Genomic DNA, 21,519 nt, shown 5'->3' with positions numbered 1-21,519 from the left:
TGGTTGCTTTTCTTGGAGAACCCTATTGAGATTCTTTAATTCAGGGTGTCAGCAATTCAACATCTGTCTTACATGTGGAAGCATGTATTCTATACTTTATGTTAGGCCAAATATGCTTTTCCACAGCTCCCTTTGTTTCTTAATCTATAGATTGACTGGATAACTAGCTTCCTCTCCTCTCCTCTCCTCTCCTCTCCTCTCCTCTCCTCTCCTCTCCCAAAGGAGCACAAATTACTAATCTCACAGGAGAGAATTAACATGTGACAGCAGTAGATCCTTTTTATATGTATTTTAACTTGACTTACATTCATATATTCATTGGTTGAGTCACAGGTTGCGGTGACAGAGATAACTCTGTCAAGTTCCTTAATGCATTCATCTTCCAGTACTCAGTATGTGATTATGGAAAGTAGGGTATTCATTGTCTTCGAGAAGTTAACAAAAATTCATAAAACCAATGAATAATCTAAGTCAGAAAGAAAGATGTGGGGTGCCAGAAATGTTTTGTGAGTAATGCTAGTACCTCAGATAACAATGTTGTGGCAACAACCACAACATTTTACTTCTGTAAACAATTAACTGAAACTTTACAGAGCTTTGTTGTGAGCTGGTTTGAGAGCAGATGGATAAATAATTAAACATGAATTCCCCACATATGAAATTAACTCCAAACAATAACTTCATACTGTAATTTCAAACTGCAAACCAGAAACACTTCAACTAATTTAGGAATGTAGCTGACTGTATGCATGCATATATTTTCATTGGAGTGTCCAATTTGTTGTTCTCTGAAACTTGCTGACTGACTCCCACCATGCCTTTTCTTTATGGAATTCACCTGCAGGCATATTAATATACAAGCAATTTAAACAATATTCTCAAGAGGTATCAGTTCTCAGTGGCAGGAAATGATTTGATTTGTGATTAAAATTGTATTACTTCATCTCCTTTGGAGATGTTTATTCTGCATACTTTTACATAAAACCTTAATTGATTCTTTGTAAATGATTTTCAACAACATTCTGAATTGATTTCTTTTTCTTTTTTGAAAGAAAAAAAATAATGTTTTATGTCTGGAAAGAATCAAAAAGTGAAGTGGATAATTTGGTATCTAACCTCTCCCATCCCCACCTCTCCTGGTCAGCTCAGGGTATTCTCAAATAGTTTTAGTCTTCTTCAGTGGGTTTGAGTCACTACTCTAAAGACAAAGATGGTAGATACATAATGAAGTGCATGCATTCGTTTTGTGGATGCATGCTTGGCAGAGGTGAGGGGACCTTGTGGCTGCCATGGAAAGCTTTATTGCTGTCCTGTACTTTGTTAGAGTAAAACTTGTCTGTAGTTGAGCAGACAAGTGTGGAAGTTTGCATAGTATACAGAAGTATTCATCGTGGAAGTCCTCAGAGTGCACAGAGGTAGGAGGGTTAATATCACCTCCTGTTCCAAACCACTTTCTTGTGTTTTCCATTTAAAAGGAAGAAAGGAAAATGAGAAAGTGGTAGATCTGTCCTAGCATTTGTATTTGGTACTAAGTTTCACCTCAGCAGACAGAATCACTTCCCTCTGATTAAATTCTAGACCCAAATTCTAAAGGCTCCCAGCTGGTTTTTGAAAACTGAAAGAATCTTCTCACTGTATGTGCACTCCAATTTCAGGCTGATTACCTGTACTGGAGACAAGCTATGACACTGGCACAGTGAGCCCATCACTAAGAAGTCCTACTGTACTGCCTTACAGGCAATCTGTCCTCCTGTTATGCTCACATTCCCCCTCCACCTTTTTCCCTGTGAGGAATTCTGCCATCTTGTCAGGGAGTCTATGAGCAGTGAACCCTGGGAACTCCTCCTCCCACAGAAACCACTGAGCTTGAACATAAGGATGCAAAGATGTAAGGACAGTCTGTTGGATCAAACAAGGGATGCCTCCATCAGGCATTTGATAAAATAACCAGCCATTTGCTCCTGAAACACCTCAGGAGATAATGGGATAGGCCATGTCCTATTGTTAGCACTAAAGATACCATGATTGAACCATGCCAGTTCTGTCTGGCCTTTCATCACTAATATCATTTGATGAATCTTTCATCTATTTTAGAGGTATCATGTCAGTCCTAACTTCAATAACAAATTGGGCAGATTCAGAAGGATGCAACAAATTACCTTATCTACATAAGTCTCCTCTGAAGCCTACAAAACATCCATCAGAAGCTTCCCGAGCCTTTGTTAGATGGATGCAGAGATGCAGATGTGTGACTGAAAAAATAAATACATTAATCTGTTATGCACAATATAGTCATATGCTTTATATAAGGAAAATGACAGGCTGTTGTGTTGGGGAGAGGAGTAGTTCTAACAGACAGCTTCAAATTCTTATTATAGTGAATAGTTTTACCAGGATTCTGGAATCATATAGCTTTTGGGGAGGGATGTTGAAGTAATATACTAAATGGCAATTCTCATGTTCAGAGTGCTTTTCTAGTTCTTACTCTTTCAGGAACAAGATGGTTCAAAAACATTTTGTAGACTCTGAGGGACCTGTGAGAGTCTAGCATTAGGTGTACAGATCCTTCAGTCTGCACATGTGTCACCAGTCCTGATGCACTTTCTGTGACTTTACTGCCAATTCAGTGGGAAAAAAAATACTTAAAATGGTTTTTCATTCATCAAAAGTCCCTAAGTACAGCTACTCTTCTGAGATTGTGCTGGTATTTTGTGTAGGGCCATTTCTGTGTTATATGGCATTCTGATACAAATTTCAGGGGGGAGGAAGAAATCAGGTTTCTCCCACCCCAAAATTACTGCACCAATTATTCTGATTTTTTTCCCCAGGATTCTTAGCCAAAGAAACATTTATACTATATGTCATTTTCACAGCAATTGCCAACAAAAACCTACAGAGGTATGTGTCTTGAGTTTTGAAAACCTGCAAACTAGTAAAGTCCAATGTGCCATTTCATTTGAAATTTGTCAGAATTGATCTTGTCAGAAGATATAACTATGCTTGCACATTTCATCTAATTCTACCAAGAATTTTTAAAAAAAGTTATCAGGAATTCCCTTTGCAAAATAAAGGAATACTCTGCAGGTATTTTTTCTGAAATGTCAAAGGTTTCATTCCTTTGTACTATATCATTTATTTCTTCTTGCAGGTGTTTGCTCTTTTGTCTTTTTTGATACATTGCATCATTTGATACATTTGATACATTACATCAAATATTTTAATTGATGAGTTGTAATGTTTTAATTGTAAGGTTGTTAATCTGTCTGTATCTTAGTGTTTACTGCCTTAAGGACTATTTTTGGCAAAAATGCCAATTCAGTGAATACAATTTTATATAAACATGGGGCTCAATTTTATCCAATTCTATCAGAGGGGGGGAAAGTATAGCCATTTTTTGATTTCTAATAGTTACTGAAAGGCATGGAGTGAGCTTCAGAAATAAACCCTGAGCCATACCATGCTGAATTGTTCTGATAAGGATCAGAGAGCTTTCCATTAGGGTCCAAATTAAGTCTTGTGGTTGGGCACATTCCTAATTAGTTTAATCCATTCATACTATCATTGCTATATGTTTACTAAAGAATTTCATAAGTTAGTTATGCAATTATTGTCAGTTCTGCATTCACTACCAACTTAATCAATCTTGTAGCTTACTATTATATGATACAATCACATAATCACTGATTTTCTTCTACCTCTTTAGTAAACAAGGTAGTATAACTTATTGTGGTAAAAACTATTTTATTTGGGGGCATGAAGATGGTTCCAGTGTGTTCAAGGAGATATACTCCCACGAAAGTAGATATTGTTCTAAAGGCATAAATGAAACCAGCACCTGATAGTAAATTCCTTACCACATCAAACTAAATAATGTACAAAGATCATTCACAATTGAAACTTTACTTGACTGGTGCATATTTTAAAGTTTTCATTTCATATACTTTTATTTTTTAAAATTAATGATATCCCTAATGTATCATTCAATACCCCAAGTACATTGGGCTTTCCTTTATGAGAGGTGAAATTCTTACAACTGATGAGGGTCCTTCCTCTCATTTGGCATCGTTGGACCCCCCAATACAATATCACACTGCATGTCAACATTTGATAAGTGCTGCCATAGAAGGGCTTAGAATAAATTGATTTTATTTGTGCATAAACAAAATCAAAGCGGAGCCTGGTAAGTGTGAGATCACGATAACAGCATGGCACTTGGCAGCATTCTGCCCCAATAACAGTGAAAAGGGCAAGACATCACCCTAGGTAATGTTTCTGAGCATAAATTATGCCCGGACAGCGATTCAGGGATTCTACACTCCTGCTCAATGACAGTGGGATTTCCAAGGAAAGCAGGAGTGCTTCTGTCAGGCAAAGCAAAAGGGCTGTTTATACACCCCTTTGTTCTTTCAACAGCACAATGAAAATGCAAATCTAAAATAAAATAAAATAAAAAATCGGTGTTAGTGTTAAAGCAATTTTAAATCAAAATCACCTCTCTATGTTCTGAGAATTGAGATGTAGAATCTACAACAAAATCCAGCCTCACCTCAGCTCATTTTACAGTTGTGGGAAGTAAAAGTGCAGACTCCAGTAATTATACAGTTCTTGCATAACTGAATTGAATTCTAAAGGTGAAGGCGCTAACCGCTGAGCTACTTAACAGAGAGAATTTATTCCTTACTATTATAAAACTGTTCCCAGAGCCAAAAGGAGGAGAAACTGCCCTTGGACTGGGTAGCTAAACAGACCATTTCATTGACTATAAAGCACCATGAGTATGTCTGCAGCTATTTCCCAGATTCCATGCTCATCATACTTATAGCCCTCTCCATGGCCAAAATAAATCAGGCTTTCAAAATTCTGATGCAGAATCCAAGGTCAGATTCAAACACTGTGACTTAGAACTCACCAAAATACACGGCGATGTCCAGTTCTAGCTGGTACATGTCTACCCTGACAGTGAAAAAGAGAAAGTCCTCACAAAAACCTAGCTTGAGACTGCTCAAGCCGGTTCTGATATATTAGAAGTAATAGTGATTCTGATATATTAGAAGTAATAGCGAGCTCTGTGATGGGCTTTAAAACTGGATGTGTTGGTATTTAATTCTCAGAATTTGTATTCAAAAATGTTTCTTACAAAATAGTAAATGAAGATTCCACTTTTATCGCCTGGCTCTTAGACGGTGAGAGCACTCATACATCAAGAAAAGCACCTTGCATCAAGAAACTGGTGGAGCCAAGACCATCCTTGGGGATTTAAACCCATGCTATCTCTAGCAGCCCCACATTTCCAGTGGCTTTAGCAGTGGCTGCATTACGCTGCAGTACAGAATCATGTGCCTGCAGGATCAATGTTTCTTTCCAATCACTTGTGGAGGTCTGAGGGGACTAGCGTTGTTTCCCTGCTTGTTTTATACCTCATCTTGGCTTTTGGAGAGATCAGCCAGTGCTTGGTGGGCTCTAGAGGAACATTCCAGGAAGAAGACTGGTGAATGCCGTGTGAGGAACTCTGTGAGGGGTGATGGGGAATACTAGGAATAGAGGAATGACCTCCTTTGGGAGCAACCTGGGCCAGGCGCAGACCGTTATGGGGTTCTGAGGCTAGTCGCTACAAAAAGTCACCTAAAGAGGATGGAAGTAGTAAGGGAGACGGAAGGAAGTAGGAAGCACACCATCTCCAGCTCGGTGCCTAATATAAGGTATGGATGGTGCCATGGCAGCTTCTGCATAGCTCCCAACATAGTCATAACGTTTGTTGCAGGCCTTTGCTATAGCTCTAGTTATTCCCAATGCAAGGCCTGACACAGTTTACAAACCAGCTTGTGGCACAAAAGTCCTTTTAACTCATGACAGGCAAAAGTATCCTGTTGAGAATCAGAATTGTGCATCTGGTTTATGTGTCCCAGCTGCATAAACTCGGGTGAACATCCTCCAATATTCTGAACCTTCAGACCATGGCAGAATTTTTGATGTGGGCACTTCGTCACGGTGCACCTTGGGTAGGTGAAGTGTTTAATGAGACATGGCTTTTCCATCCTCATGTATGAAGATGCCATGTGTGTGGGAGTATAGCTCTCTGGCCAATAGCACATATGTTTTGTTCGTAAACAGAGCAGATCAATATGCAGCCACAGGCAGAAGTGACAGCTGTAAGATATTAATTTGTAATGAATCTTCATTTTAATTATAATGCAATTTAACTTTCACGCATGAATCAGAGCTTTGAATGATGTACAGGCTAGACTCATAGTATGGGTCAGCTAGTTATGACTACTTTTAACGTTGCCACTTCAGATTTATTCTGGCATTAGCAAAGTGTATTCACCCTTATTAGACCACTCAGCATCTGTTTTCCTTACCACTAAAACTGTTTGTCGATTGTTGAATGCACTTCAGTCCTTGTAATAACACTGGATGAACAGGAAAAAGAATTGCTCAGCAGCTGGTGTGGGACTCTGAAACTAAACATCACTTCTACCATCATTTTCACATCTCATTTCTCACTGCCACTACCGCCATCAAGAATTAAATCAAAACACACTTCCACATTTCCCATTTCACATCATCTAAGCCTAGCAATTTTCCCAGGTTTAAAAGTCTTTGTTCCCCTCATAATGGCAACTTTTGGTAAAATGATACTTCTGTTCTTGTCACAGTGCACCCAAAGCCAAAATTTGAAGCAAGCTCTGATTTGAATCTGGAGAGAGAGAAATATAGTATTTTTCTTCCTAATATCACATACACATATTTACATAAAACCTTGTGTCTTATCTGTGAAAACATATGTTGTAAGATTTTATTTCTTTGTCAGACAGCTTCCCGCATCTCCACAAATGTACTATAGACACAACCAGCTACCAGATCAACTTAGTATTCTTCAAGTAACCCTCACAGTCTCACAATGAAATTAGTAGCCTTGAAATGTTTGTGAGTGTTGTATCTACCAGATGATGAGCCAGACTGGACCTCAGCAAGCAAATCTTTTGGAACATGATCTAAATTACATTACATTGTTATCGTCTGGCAATTTTCCTGCAAAACCTGAATGTATCATTGCATATAATTTCAGTACTTGAGAAAGTAGAGAGTACATTACTGCATTTACTCACTTATCCTTCATGTAGCTTTCAAATATGTTTGTACATGGTGGGCATGTCATGAGTGGAGCCAGCTGGTGCCAGAGATCAGACTAGATGGCCTGGGAGGCCCCTTCTGACTCGCTCTGTTTCTATGTTTACATATTTGCCTGGGTTTTATTAGCTGATTCTCATTTGTAACTTAGCTACAATTGTACAAGCATAAAAGGGGGTGCTGAAAAGTTCTCACTGGACCAAGAAAACAAGAAAATGAACAAAACCAAAACCAAAGCCACCAAACAAAAACAGAATGAACAAACAACACAGAAATGAATAAAACCAAAGAAAGAAAGAAAGAAAGAAAGAAAGAAAGAAAGAAAGAAAGAAAGAAAGAACTGGGCCGAATACTCTTCAGCTCCGTTCTTGTATATACATTCATTCAATGGGACGTCACTCACACAGGGTAATGCTTGGCACTTCTTGCATTGTATCACCATGTTTATATAAGAGATGTTTATATAGAATTCTTGGGCTAAACAACCATTGATTTCTGAAAAGAATATTCTAGCTCCATGAGTGAAAACGGGTTTCAAATAATGCAGCTTCCATTTAAAATATAATATAAAATAAAAAATGTGTCTTTGCTTGAGATTGAGTACTGAAACTCTGATATCTTTAAGGGCTTATTTGGAGCTGAGAACAATTGCTTGGTCAAACTGTGCTGCTTTAAGAATTATGCCAAGTCTTCTACTCCATTTCATGAAATCAGACTGCATGAAGCTTCCTTCAGGTTAGAAAAGACCCTGTTTGGAGAAGACTAGAGATTTTAAAAGAGTAATTAAGAAGCCTTTCTCTTCTTCGGCCTGAAAAAAGCCACACCAAACAGCCACTTCATTCAATTTCATATTGGAGACCATCCAGGCATGACAACTCAGATTCAGTTTAGAAACTGATGCAAAGCAATATAAAATGAGTGAATTTTGTGCATTTTAATTCAGAATAAGCTGGGATTTCACAAACTTTTTTGAGATTCATGAAAAATGCAGGTGGGGAAGCTATCTTGTTTTTCTGAATGTTCTGTAAAAACAGAAAAGACTACAGTTGCATGATTATTGTTCTCACCTGCTCATTTTAAAAATCCATCTTTCCTACTTTTTTATCTTACCAAATTAGGAATTAGGTAAAGTAGACAAAATAAATGCTGATGAAACTTCCAAACATTGACATTTTTCATTTGGTTCTTGATTCAATGCAATATAAACTTCTGAAGATCCTTGGACAGTATATGGCCAACAGGAACAATATAATGGATGATTATGGTGATACTGATGATAACTGTTGCTGTTATGTGCCATCGAGTTCTGTCCAACATATGGCAATCTGAAGAATGAATGTCCTTCAAAACATACTACCCTTGACAGCCCCGCTTAAGCTCTTGAAAACTCAAGAGTGCGGCTTCCTTTATGGAATCAACCCATCTCAGATTTGGTTTTCCTCTTCTTCTTCTGCTTTCTGTCTTAGAATTATTGCCTTCTTTGGTTAGTTTTATATTCTAATGATGTGTCTGAAGTGCACTTTTTTGCTTCCAAGCAAAGTTCTTTTTTGCCTTGATCTAGAAACCACTTGTTTGTCTTGCTGTCAGTCCAGAGTATCTGCAACGTTTTACTCCACCACCATGTTCTGAATGCATCCATTTTCTTCTTTTCAGCTTCCACACTGATGATAACAGATAGAAAAGACTCAGTGTAGTGGTGAGCATGTAAGACTGGGGTGGCTTGTACTCAAATCCCTACATGGCCATGAATCCCAGTAAGGGTATTTGAGGCAGTAACCTACAAGTTTTTTGTGAAGATGAAACAGAGAAATACACATTTACCTTATTATTCTTAGTCAATAAGCCATGATTATTGAGACCCAGTGTAGGGAGGTAGATTGAATGTTGGACTGGGGATCTGAAGCTCCAGGTACTGGTCCCTGCTCAGCCATAAAGCTCACTGGGTGACTTTGTGCCAGTCACTCACTCTCAGCCTAACACAGGGTTGGTTTTGTGTAGATACGCAAGTAAAAGATGTGAAGGATGACTGTGTGAGCAGGGTTGGGTTCCTCTCAAGGGGAAAAGAAGGTAGGCGTAAAGGCATGATGATGATGATGATGATGATGATGATGATGATGATGATGATATGGCACATAAAAACTAGACTGGAATTATACTTTTCAGAGCTGATCTTGACAATGCAGGGTTCAAGTGCACTGACAACCTTTTCTTGCAATGTATCAAGAACCCAAGAAGCTTCAGGTTTGCAGGCTATGTAGGTTGCTATTTTCTCTACTCCAACTTCAAAACTTTGGGAAAATGGGTTGAGGACTAAAACAGGCAGATGAGAGAATGCTAGTTCTGAGCTACTTTTGGAGTTCTTCTCATAATGGCTCAATGGTTTCTGAACGGAAATAGGCCATTTCTGAAACTATTCTTGTTAGTAGAGCAAACCTGTATTTAGCACTGCCTGTACTCAAGTGTCACAAAAGTACATGTAAACATATAGCAGTCTGTTATGCAAATCTGTGGTGTATAATCTGTAGGAAGATATTAGTAAGGCTCTCCTTATGCTATGACATTTCCACTTTCCAACATCCCTGGGTCATGGGAAGGAGGGACTGCCTAGGACAACCGCAACAATTGTTGCTTAAAATGTAGTGTTACATTTCAGGTAACATGATAGTTGTTGGCTGTGATCCCTAACAGGAGGCATGGTGACCTCAGACATATTTCCAGTGCTTGGTGTGATTTGCCCTAACTATGTTGTTGCTTGCTTAAGTGACTTCACTGCTGAATCCACCTACATTTATCTGCCTTGCTAGTGGGAAGGAATAGAACAGCCTTAAATATCACATCCTCTAGAGACAGCTTGATTCTTTGAAACAATAGAGATTTATACTATGGCACTCCCTCTGTACTGCATTTATACATGGATTTACCAACCATGTACCTCCATGAATGGACGGCTTACATGATCAAAGACGTATGAAACACACCAATCAACAATAAAACAGATCAATAATAAAAGAGCAACTTTAAATAAAATTGACAAAAATGATTTTAAGAGGTCTTTAAAGGCCTTCAAAAGCCTAACATAATAAAAAATGTATCTGCCTGGCACTGAAATGATCCAAAAGTAGGTGTCGGGTAAGCTTCCACAGGTGAGGGCCATTCCCTGACCTTAGTGACCTTGTTGCACCTTGCCCTGTGTGTGTCTTAGTTGTTATGGTTGTATCTTTCTCTTGGCCTCAGAAACTATGGACAGTGGGAAAACTTCTTTACTGTGGGCACTGATAACAAGCAGTAGAACCACTTAGAGCTATCATGCACAGTTTCTTGATGGCATGAACAGAGTCGATCTCTGTGCAGCTTATATGTATAAGTTTAGGGCTTGCCACTGTAAACCGACTTATCCCTATGTGTCTGTAATTGTCTAAAGAGTGCTTAAATTGCCCTAGCCTTTCACTAAAGGGATGCTCACACTGATTTTGTTTGTTTTTTTGGCATCTTGGATATTTCACATATATGCATGCCATTTAAAAAAAATGCTTTTATATACCCTGAACATCCAAAATACCACATAATCAGAAGAAAACACAGGATTCAGGTCAAGCAATCACGTTTGCTAGAGTTCCATTCTATCAAGTCATCTCCAACTATGCATGAGTGTCTTCCAAATGTCCTGTCCTTGACAATCCTGCTCAGCTCTTGTAAATTCAAGGCTGTGGCTTCTTTTATGGTCCATCTCATATTTGGTCTCCCCCCCCCCCCTTTTTTGTCCCCTCAATTTCCCTAGTTGTCTTCTCGAGCACCATGTTATGAGTGTATAATTTTTCTTCTTGTCAGCTTTTTTCACTGTCCAGGTTTCATAACCATAAATATGTGACTGACAATATAAAAGCGTGGATGATCTTGGCCTTGGTCTCCAGTGAAACATCCTTACACTTGATGAACTTTTTTAGTTCCTTCAGTGCTGCCCATCCAAGTCTCAGTTTTCTAATTTCTTGGCTGAAGTTTAGCTAATAGAAACACGTGCGTAAAGACCCAGTGCTGTATCCTTCACAGTGTCCCAGCCATGCTCAGAGGTATAGGCCTTTTTGCTGCATAGGATTGTTCCCAAAAGTTCAGAGATACCTTTCCCTGGGTCAGTGGGACCTAAGGGGTTTTGTACTGTATGGTACCTTAAGTAAATGAGAAATAAGAGATGAATAAGTTCCTGATGCTTCATTACATGTTAGTAGAGCTGTGTTACAGAAGCCGTGTTAATAGAACCTTTGGGAATCTGGGGTTAGTTCTCCCTGAGAACTAAAGAAAGCTCGTGGATACAGAAAACTAGAAAGCCAGGGCACCTAAAGCGAGGGCCATTCACCCTGCTGTTCAGGTTTTGGCGGGTGAAGGCCGTTCCATCACGTGGGTACATTCTGCAGATTTATGTGACAAACCCAGGTACAAGTTCACCATCGCAGTTGGAAGTAGGTTAGGATGGTGAAAACCATTTGAGAACTTTGCAATCTAGATATATTATGCTTCCATCTGTCCTACGTAGTCAAACTTGTGTTTGTGTGCATCTCTCGCTCTGTGTGTGTGTGTGTGTGTATGAGAGAGAGAGAGAGAGAGAGAGAGAGAGAGAAATGGAAAGAATTGCAAACACCCAGCCATGTCAGGATTCTGCTGTATGATGTGTCATGTAAGATAAAAAGAAAATTATAGCAAATAAATGCTCTTCCGAAACAAAATTGATGGACTTCTCCCATATAATATATGGGAGTGGGTTTCTTGCATCATTCCCCCATAGCCTAGTGACATCTTACTGGGATGCAAGACTTTCCATTCACCCTTCATCCCACACACACTTGGAAGGATGCCATGGGCAACTCTGTAACAAATGGAATTAATCCTTTGCCCAGTACAGCACAGAGAGCATAAGCACCCAATTAACTGGAAAGGGATCTCATTGATGTCAGTGACTGAGACTTAAGATCCAGTCCATGCATACCAGCTCATTTGCATATGATTCCAAAATCTAGAGATGACTAGAGATGTGGAGACCCAGGAAAGGAAAGGAAAGGAAAGGAAAGGAAAGGAAAGGAAAGGAAAGGAAAAATTGGGTGCAAAACCAGTTATTTTCTGATCCTTTCTCAAAAGTAAGAGCACCCCCTCCTTTTACAGCTTCTTTTTGGGTTTTTCACTCCTCACTTACATGAGCGAATGGCCTCACCTCTAATACCTCTAATACATCATCACAGAGAGAATGGTAATATCACCCAAACAGATCCTTTCCAACTGAGTCCGCTCATACATCCACATGACTTCATGCAAACCATTGTACCCTCAGTAGTCAGCCCTGCCCCTTGTTTTGCATGTTCAGTACAGAGTCTGAAAAGCGGGACCTGTGCCCATACAGAAGCACTGGAGTAGGCTGCCCGTCACTGATAGTGGCAGTTTTTCAAGCTGGTGGAGAGTCTCCATATGTATCACTCAACAACAGGAGATAAAATGCAGTATTACCTTCCTTACCACTTAGCAGAAGGGACGGGTACGTAGATGAAAGAATGCTCAGATTCAATGCTATTGGTTGTGTACTAAAATTCACCTTGATCAATTATTTCAAATTCAGAATAAGTGTGGAATTATTTTACTTTAGGAACTTAATTATCTTACCTTCTGAATACCCATGCTACTTGAATTTCCTGTACACCCTTGGGAAATCTAGGCAGAGGACAGAGGATGCTTGGAACTAGAAGGTGATAATCAATGCTATTCAGCAACTTCTCACTGTGTTCTGTTCTATTATCACAGGTATTCCTAAATTTCCCAAAGAGAAGATTGATCCTATAGACGTGGAGCATGGTGATGCGATGGTCTTGCACTGTAACCCTCCCAAAGGGATTCCACCATTACACATTTATTGGATGAACATTGGTAAGTAATATCCCATGCCTCTTTGCACCGTTGAAACTCAAATCCCTCTTCCACAAGTTGAACATAATTAAAATGGTAGTGTGCAGTAAAATGCCTTTTCTCTGGGTAACAGCACATGAAGATGAAGTGAAAAGCTTTACAAAAAATTAGCAAGGGAATCATGAAAGGGATTATAAAGCAATTGTATAGATGAATGTTGTATCTTAACTTCTGCTGCCTGGCTGATCTCAACACAATACGAAGAAACATGATAAGGAATTAGTGGAGTGAAGCTGGTCCAGTGCATCCCATTTATGTACAGGAAATTTTCAGGACCGTTAAAGACAGCAGGAGTGGCAAAGAGAGCAAACCCAAATTATACACATATGGGAAGAAAAAATTGATGGTAGAGGTTTCCACGGGAATCATGATGAAATATCAGATTATGTGGCAGGATAGAGGATGGAAAAGACATGGGATATAGCCTCCGGGTACTAAACTGAAGGGTCTCAGAGGGTCCCAGGGAGACCTTTCTCATCCTTCTCCAGGGTCCTGTGACTTATCTTGGTTGACTTGTCACCCATTAATTTTTTCTTTGTATTGTCTCATGCTACCTGATTTGGGCAGGTGGTATACCAAGCATGCATCTGGGTGCTCCAGGGGGAGAACTTCACCCTGTCCCTGCATCAGAGAAAGGATAAGCCAGTCACATCTCGCTTCCCAGAATGCTGCTCGTTGAGTTTGGACTGGATGTCCTTCTGTGCCTCCTCCCACATTAGATAGCAATATGTATTCACTTCATGGACTTCAGGCTCCTTTGGGGCATCTCTGATTCTGTTGAGTGATGCTCCGGAATATCTTCAGTTTTTCTGTCACTGTCAATTAGTTTATTTACTTTATTTATTACATTTCTGTACCACCCATTCACTGAAGCTGTCCAGACAGTTTGCAACAATTAAACCATAAAACATGACACAATAAATACAATATAAAAGTTTTAAAATGGAAACCTGCAGTGTAAAATCAAAAGTAGGACCTAGTGGAAGAACAAGGGCTTAAAATACAATAACAGATTATAAAGCAAAGCAAGCCAAAAGGATGAAATGCTTGGGAAAATGTCTTCACCTTGTGCCCCCAAAAGTGCGGTGCTTGTGCTAGGAAAGCTTCTCTGTGCTGCGCCGAAAGACACCCCCAATTTACCAGCTGCTCACTTCACTTCCTTTGGTGCAGGCTTCTGGAGAAGGAAGGTTCTGAAAGGTGTCCATTTCATACTGAGACTTTTATGTATTTCACTGACCTGTATGTAAATCCTCACAGTTTTACCAGGAGATAATCATCTGGAAAAAGATTAACTGATAACTTTAAAACTTCTGAATATTGTATTGGCAGTTGGCATCAGTTCCTTTTTACTAATGGATTTATGAAACAAATAAACAAAAATAATAAAGAGGAATAAAGTACTGGAACAAATTCTGCCCCATTTCACTGCCTAGCACACAAAATAAGAAAAGAAGTACAAGTAGGCCTCTTGAGGAATAGTCTAGAGCAATAGCTCACAGACTTGTAATAGCTGGAAAATTTAGTCAAATCCAGAGGAACGATGCATAGGAAATAGAACCTTAGGAATTTCTAGAAAATTCACTAACTGTTTTTAGAACTAGGAAATATTTTTCAATCAGTAGGATGATTGCTGCCTTCTGAACACACACACACACACACACACACACACACACAGAGAGAGAAAGAGAGAGAGAGAGAGAGAGAGAGAGAGAGAGAGAGAGAGAGAGAGAGCGCAATATCATTGCATGCAGAATCAATGACTATAAATATGTGTTCTCTGTGATAAGAAATCTATAATATAGGCCTAGATGGTATAGAAACAACAACAATCAGCCATACTTTGAAGTTGCGCAGTTAAATGATGCATTTGTCATATAAAACGTTGCATCCTGTCAACATGATCCTTATGCACCATTGATTATATAGCTGCAGATCAATAAATACCTAAATAAATGCAAGCCCTTGGTGGCTGAGTATGGGCACACCATTTTCTGCTGCTTCTCAGACACTTTTCCTTTCGCAGGCAGTGTTGTAGAAAGCTGGTGAAAATTGCACAGATGCTTTCAGACCTCATGACTCTTTAACATCAAAGAGTCATTTTCTTACCTGGGAGCAAGTGTTTGACAGAAGAGAAAACTGTCGTCTTGATAGGGGTGGGAGGTGGGGATCATTACCATATCATTATATTATTATTATTATTTTTCTTTATAGATTTGCAGCACATCCCACAAGATGAAAGAGTCTCCATGAGCCTTAAGGGAGATCTTTTCTTTGCAAATGTGGAAGAAAATGACAGCCGCAGCGATTATTGCTGCTTTGCTGCATTTCCGAGACTAAGGACTATCGTACAGAAAATGCCAATGACACTGACAGTTACACGGTGTAAGTCTGAGAATTCAGTTTCCCTCTTCAGCCCTCCCTCCTTCCCCAAAGGTTCTGCCTAGCCACAAACCTGCCACTCCTCTGGGATTTCTTCCATTTGACATGTGTTTTTGATACAATTTTTACTACAGAAAATACATGCTAATACACTTATTCTTCCACAGCTGTTCTTGCTATGAGAGCTAGATTTGGCTCATTCAGTAGACCAGAACCAATCCACCACCATTGTTCCTCCAAATCACGGCTGCAGTTCTGGTCCCGTACTTTGGGATGAGAAAAATCCAATCATGATGCATGCCCGAAATCAGCCTCTTTTCCAAAGCCTGCAAATGGAGCCTCTGAAATAAGGTCCTGCATTGTTGGAGTGGCAGAGCTGAACCTTGGGGCATCTGCCATCAGCATACCTATAGATCCCCCAGTATTTGTTAGATAAGAAATATAAGCGTTTGCCATCCAGTCAAAGCTGTGGAGCCGAAATCCACACAGGGAATGTAGTGCAATGTAGTGGCTGCAGGGGCAGCTTCGGTGGCCTGACTCTTCCGCTCCTCTGGCCATTAGCCACACCATTACAAAGGGTTCCCCATTCCTCTCTGCTCCTCTCTGCTCTGTCCATGTCTATCAGTATCCACATGGTCCTCTTATATGAGGACCGGCAAATTACACCAGTTCTCTTAAAAAGAGTTTTCTACCAAGGATCGGTGCCTATGATTGGTCTTCTGTGGCCAAAAGCCTGACAGGGAACACTTAATGATGTCAAGGGAAAACTTCTTGCCATCCTGCCTCTGATCAAATTGTCCTGTCTAACAACACTGCTTATGACCAGTTTAGTGTCTTCTTCCGGTATAGTACTGGCCAGATGTCTGATCTGGTTGCTCCATACAAAATGCATGTATTATTTTCGCAGTACAAGACTTGTGCTTCATTATACTTTTAATTGCTTGATGAGCAGGTCCATACATTTGGCCCATAAGTCATTATCATTTTTAAATGAAAATGCAATGTATGGTTTTCAATACGCATCGGAAGCTCAAACTCTTCAATTAACATAAGGAGACTTAGTGCATTCCTCTTTTTGAAGCTGGAAAAATATCTAAATTTCCCAGGAAAGGGACAGAAACAGGATTCACTCAAGAAGCATCAGAGTATCTTGTTTTCATAGAAATTAGGTTTTGCAGCAGAATAAATTTCCTGCATTTTTCAGAAGATAATCAACCTAATGTGTTTTTTTTCAAAGCAGAAATTTTCAGTTATCTGTTTCTGTGATTTACAGCCACATCATTCAGATTTTTAACCATTTTCACATTTTTTTACCATTGGCAATTTATTCTTCTCAGGTCCATTGTGATTGGGAAAAACATAAATAACAGAAAGAGGTACTACAGACAGAATGAGGAAAAAATGCAGACTGTTATCTCTAGAATGCATGCCAAGAAAAAGAAAATAGAAACAATCTTGTTTGGTGATCCAATTAGTATTAGAGCAGAGATGCAGAGAACTATCTTAAGTAATTTTATTAGTTGTATAAAAAATGCTTTCATTATACTTTCCATATAATTCTTTCGACTGCAAGCCTAGACATACTTATAAGGAAATAAGCCATGCTGAAAACAGTAGGACGTCTGAATAGACATGCATAGGATTGGGCTGTTTCACATTTTGCATGAGTAGGTTCCCGTTGCCTTGAAATTTTGCTTTAAGCAAAACTGGGTAGGTTCTCTAACCAAAATGAAGTCCAGCTAATGTATTTTATGCTAAAATCAAAATACAAAGGTTAAAATAACTGAGAATGCAACTTTAGTTTACACAGAAGCTTTCAAGTAGCTCCCTGTGTCATAACATACCAAATCTTCATTAAAGAAAACAGGAAGGAGAAAATGGAGAGATGAGAAAGTTCGAGAGAGAAAATGAGAGAAAGCAAAAGCAAATAATTGGCATTAGCGTTGGTGTTAATATCACTTTAAGCAGCAGCTATCAAGCTTGCTGAAAAATATCCAAGTTCACAGTCTCAGGTCTGTGAACACACAACCTCTCACAGTGTGGGGATCATACTGTGGGGAATGTTATGTGTCTCCTTACACAACCAGGTTGACACTGAGTGGAGATTCATGTTTGTCACATTCACAATATCACTGGGTCTGTATCTGTATACAGGCTGGCATGACAAATGTTCATAATGCACTTGTAGAAAAGTGTGTAGACCAGGGAGAAGTTACTGTCCAACCAGGCCGAGTTATATTCTTCCAGGAGGGACGGGCTCCACAGAGGTTTGTTTCCTAAGGGTGTCCCCTAAGTAGGCTGACTTAACATGACAACGTAGATCAACTTAAAATTATCTGACTCAGATGCCTTTGCAGTGTTTACATTGTGTTTGCTTTAGTTCATTATCACTGTGCATGTTTGCATTATATGTTTCACAGTCCTACTGTCTGTTTTGAGACAGAATAAAATGGTCATGTCCTGGGGAAATGCAAGGAATCTGAATTGAGCCTGTGTGATTTATTTTTTATTTGGAGGGGATTTCTCTTACAGGGAGAGTTTCAAAAGCCCCTTACAGTGTTGTACAGGTTGGATTGAGCAAATGTCATTTGGGACAGAAATTCCAATCTTTCTTTGGTTTGATTGCTTCCATCTTTAATCCGTTTCATCACCATTTATGTTTCCATTTGGTTTCCGTCTTTTGTTTATTTCAGCAAAAAATACTAATGATTCCAGTTCATCTAATACTGCTAAGGGTAAGTTATCACTATTTAGCATCTGGGTCCACAATTTCTGAATTATAGTTTTGAATAGAAGAAAATACCACACTTCTCCACTTATGTTTGTAGGGAGAAAATTTACTTACTACATGAAAATATGAATAGAAAAGCATAGGTTTGGGGTGTAAGTAATATGGCCATATAAAGAGAAACAACTTATAGAAGAGACTGTACAAGCCACAAGTCCCCATTTATTTATTGCATTTATATGCTACTGTTTTTCCAGATGAACTTTACCACTTTAAGCTCCTCTAATGGATAGACACAGGGAAAAAAAGGGTTTGCCTCTGACCCCAGTTTATTGTGGCAATACACCTGTGTGTCACGTTGACTTGTCCCAAGGTTACCCAATAAGAGCTAACCCAACCTTTCCCAAGTTGCCACCTTCCAGTTGTGTTGTACTACAACCCCCATCATTCCCACCTAGATAGACGTTGGAGCCCATTACATCCAAAAGGCACTAAGCGTCAGGAAGCTGCTCTGAGCACAATCGTCTCAGCCCTTTGTGCAGCATCGAAAACAGTTTCTAAATCTCCTTTAATGGTAAAATCAGTAAGGGGTGTGCTAAGCCTTTCTATTATTCTTGTTTTGCATATTTAGAAATGTTAGCTTCTCTGAACATAGGCCAGGCCTGTTTATTTTCCTCCAAAACCTGCTATGCAATTCTTTTTTTTTTTTTTCCAGTGTCTAAGCAACTCCCATCAGGTGAATAGGAAACGTCCTGGAAAAACTGGAGGGAGGGGGCAGTGGTTTCTCTCCCACCCAGGCTGGGATGCCAGTGCTGTAGTTGTCCTGATAGAGGTCCCATCCCTTCCTTCATACAAAAAGGAGATGTGAGAGCAGGAACATCACGGAAGTGTCTTTTGTTACAGTTTTATGGATATCGGCGGGGCATAAGCTAGTTTGAGGCACAAGATGCGCCACTGTAAATACGTGGTTTCCACTTTAGGAATGGAAAACCTCCTATGTTTGCTACATCCCCAAAGTTGTATCCACAACTTACAGCTCAGCACTGCTTTTTGAGGTATATGATCCCGGATGCAGTAAGTGTACAATAAGTGAGCGATCTGTTGTACATCTAAGCCCTGTGGAAGGAGAATGCCATTTGATTTCTGATACATAATACCAGAATGAACTACCACTAAGATTTTTATAGATCTGGACTGATCAGATCAGGAAGACGTGAACATATCTTATAGCAAGAGCTTTGAAATTACTTTTCACCCACTTTGCAGCAAATCTAATCAAGGAAAGGAGACCAAAACTGCTTATCCCTGAATCTGCTGGCCACAGTTCTGAAGCGACTGTCTTGAAAGGAGAGGATGTTTTTCTGGAATGTATCGCTGAAGGACTGTGAGTGTGCCCATTTTATAACTCTAAATTAACACAGAGGCAAGAAAAGTTTGCAATCACCATGCAATATTTGTCCAACTTAAATAGGGGTAGATGAGAAATTCGTTTTATTGAAGTTTTATTAGAATTTAATGAGTTTGTACCTCTCAAAGTGAATGTGGATGTGAACACAATCTGTGGTCAAAGTGCGTCTTTTAAAATGTGCAATGTGATTCATGAACACCAAAAACATGTTTGTCAGAATGCACACCATTGAAAAATGCACCTGAAAAACTGCACGCTTTTGATAGAATGAACACAAACATGAGAGAAGTATGCATGCATTTGAAAGAGACAATGCATTTATTTGGGGAAATATTCATTAAATATTTTAAATATCCGTATAAAAGAAAAGGAGCAAAGACCACAATCTGTTACATACGTGAGCTGGAAAAAGCATTGCAGTACAATCTGGATAAGTTCCGTGAACTTGAGTTTTGTTTTTCTATACACATCCCTAGAATGAAGTCTATACTTGCCCAGAGCGACCACTACCATGCAAGTGGATAAATGTGGCTGTGGGAAGGAGATGCAAGCAGGAATCAGTCTGCGAGTAGCACAGCAGTGCCTTCGTGCGGTTGGGAGGCACCATGAGGGCTCTGCTTCCAGAAGCGAAGTATCTTTTGCCAGCACTGCACTCTCAAAAGCTAGGCTTGCTTTTTTTAATGGCAGAGGTATACAAGCTATGGCCCATTGGTTGCCACTGCCGTTTTTTCAACCCCCCCCCCCCCGGCCAAAATTCAGCAGCATTGCACCAAGGAAGGGCTGGTTTGAAAGAAATATCAGCTCTTAGTTCCTACTGCACTGCTATGCCACTGAATTTGGGTGGCAGATTTGGACGGGGGCAGTGGCCAGTGGCTTCCAGAAAGGAATCGCTCTCCAGAATCCTGTAAGTTGTCCACTCCTGTTTTACAGAGGCATGCGAAAGTTATCTTCAGTAGAGCTGTGTAATAAGAGCAAATGCTATTACAAAAGATGCATGCCAGATCATTCTCCCCAAACCTGATTCATTTTTCCTGCCAGCAGACTTGTGACAAACCAAAAGGGTTTTTTATCAGCTGGATGTTTGATTGGACAACCTCAGCACTCTAAAACAATAGTGGAGCAATTCTTCTCGTTAAGTCCTTAGGCAACCACAATATTCAGGTGGCCATTCTGCTGTTGTCTGCTGGTTAGTGTGACTGAAATCAGTGCCATTTATCCATGTGTAACTCTAATCAGGCTTGAAAGCCAAAAGTCACAGAGCTTTCACTCATAGTGGCAGCCATTATTTCAAGCACAATGATTATGAAAATTGAAACATCATTTCCCCCTTTTATACGCATGTATGCAATCCATTACATTGTTGGGAAAGCCGGCACTTTAGTACTGTAGAACCTGTGTTTTCTAACAGGCAGATATAAAAGGACTCCATAAACTGAGAAATGCACAATGTAAGCTGCAGAATTCTCAGCATACGGAATTAATCAAGATTGTTTGACCAGCATTAAATTCCCATTAATTAAGCAGTAATTAGTGGACAGCCCTCGTTCCATTTGGTTATTTTTGACATACATGCTTCCCACTCTTCCCCTCTGCCTTTATTTGAGAACTACAGCTTCCCACTTAATGGGGGCAACACTGTGAAGCAAACATTTGCCAAAGAGAGCGGGAAAGCAGCTGGAGCCAGCCGACATCCAGCTGTTGGCAACAATGGACTTCTGCTCAGCCCCAGGCCGCCAGGAGCCAATCAGGGCACAGGCTGGCAAGCTGGGGGTGGAACTTCTGGTCGGACTGGTCTGCCCTAAGCCTCCACTCTGGTTTTAGCACTGACATTAGTGACAGTGAGGATTTAATTCAGCTTAACTCCAGGACTGGTCTACCTGTGGCTTGCTTTTCTGCAGTTTTTGGTTCAGGTTCCCCATTGTCCCTCCTT

The 21,519-nt window shown here is 39.8% G+C and overlaps 1 protein-coding gene across 2 annotated transcripts in view; it reads left to right on the top strand.

Moving 5' to 3' along the window:
* The window catches only part of CHL1 (cell adhesion molecule L1 like), a 246,242-nt gene that overhangs the window by 161,578 nt on the left and 63,145 nt on the right, over window positions 1-21,519 (top strand). For both annotated transcript variants that reach the window (XM_044451911.1, XM_044451910.1), the window contains exons 6-9: window positions 12,913-13,035; window positions 15,286-15,456; window positions 18,147-18,188; window positions 19,448-19,565. In XM_044451911.1, the coding sequence (XP_044307846.1) occupies window positions 12,913-13,035; window positions 15,286-15,456; window positions 18,147-18,188; window positions 19,448-19,565 (454 nt within the window). The remainder of the gene's footprint in view (window positions 1-12,912; window positions 13,036-15,285; window positions 15,457-18,146; window positions 18,189-19,447; window positions 19,566-21,519) is intronic.

This window comes from Varanus komodoensis, unplaced genomic scaffold (assembly GCF_004798865.1).
Source record: "Varanus komodoensis strain SLA01 unplaced genomic scaffold, ASM479886v1 scaffold6_4, whole genome shotgun sequence".
NCBI classification, from domain to species: Eukaryota; Metazoa; Chordata; class Lepidosauria; order Squamata; family Varanidae; genus Varanus; species Varanus komodoensis.
This window is presented reverse-complemented; position numbering and strand designations above follow the sequence as displayed.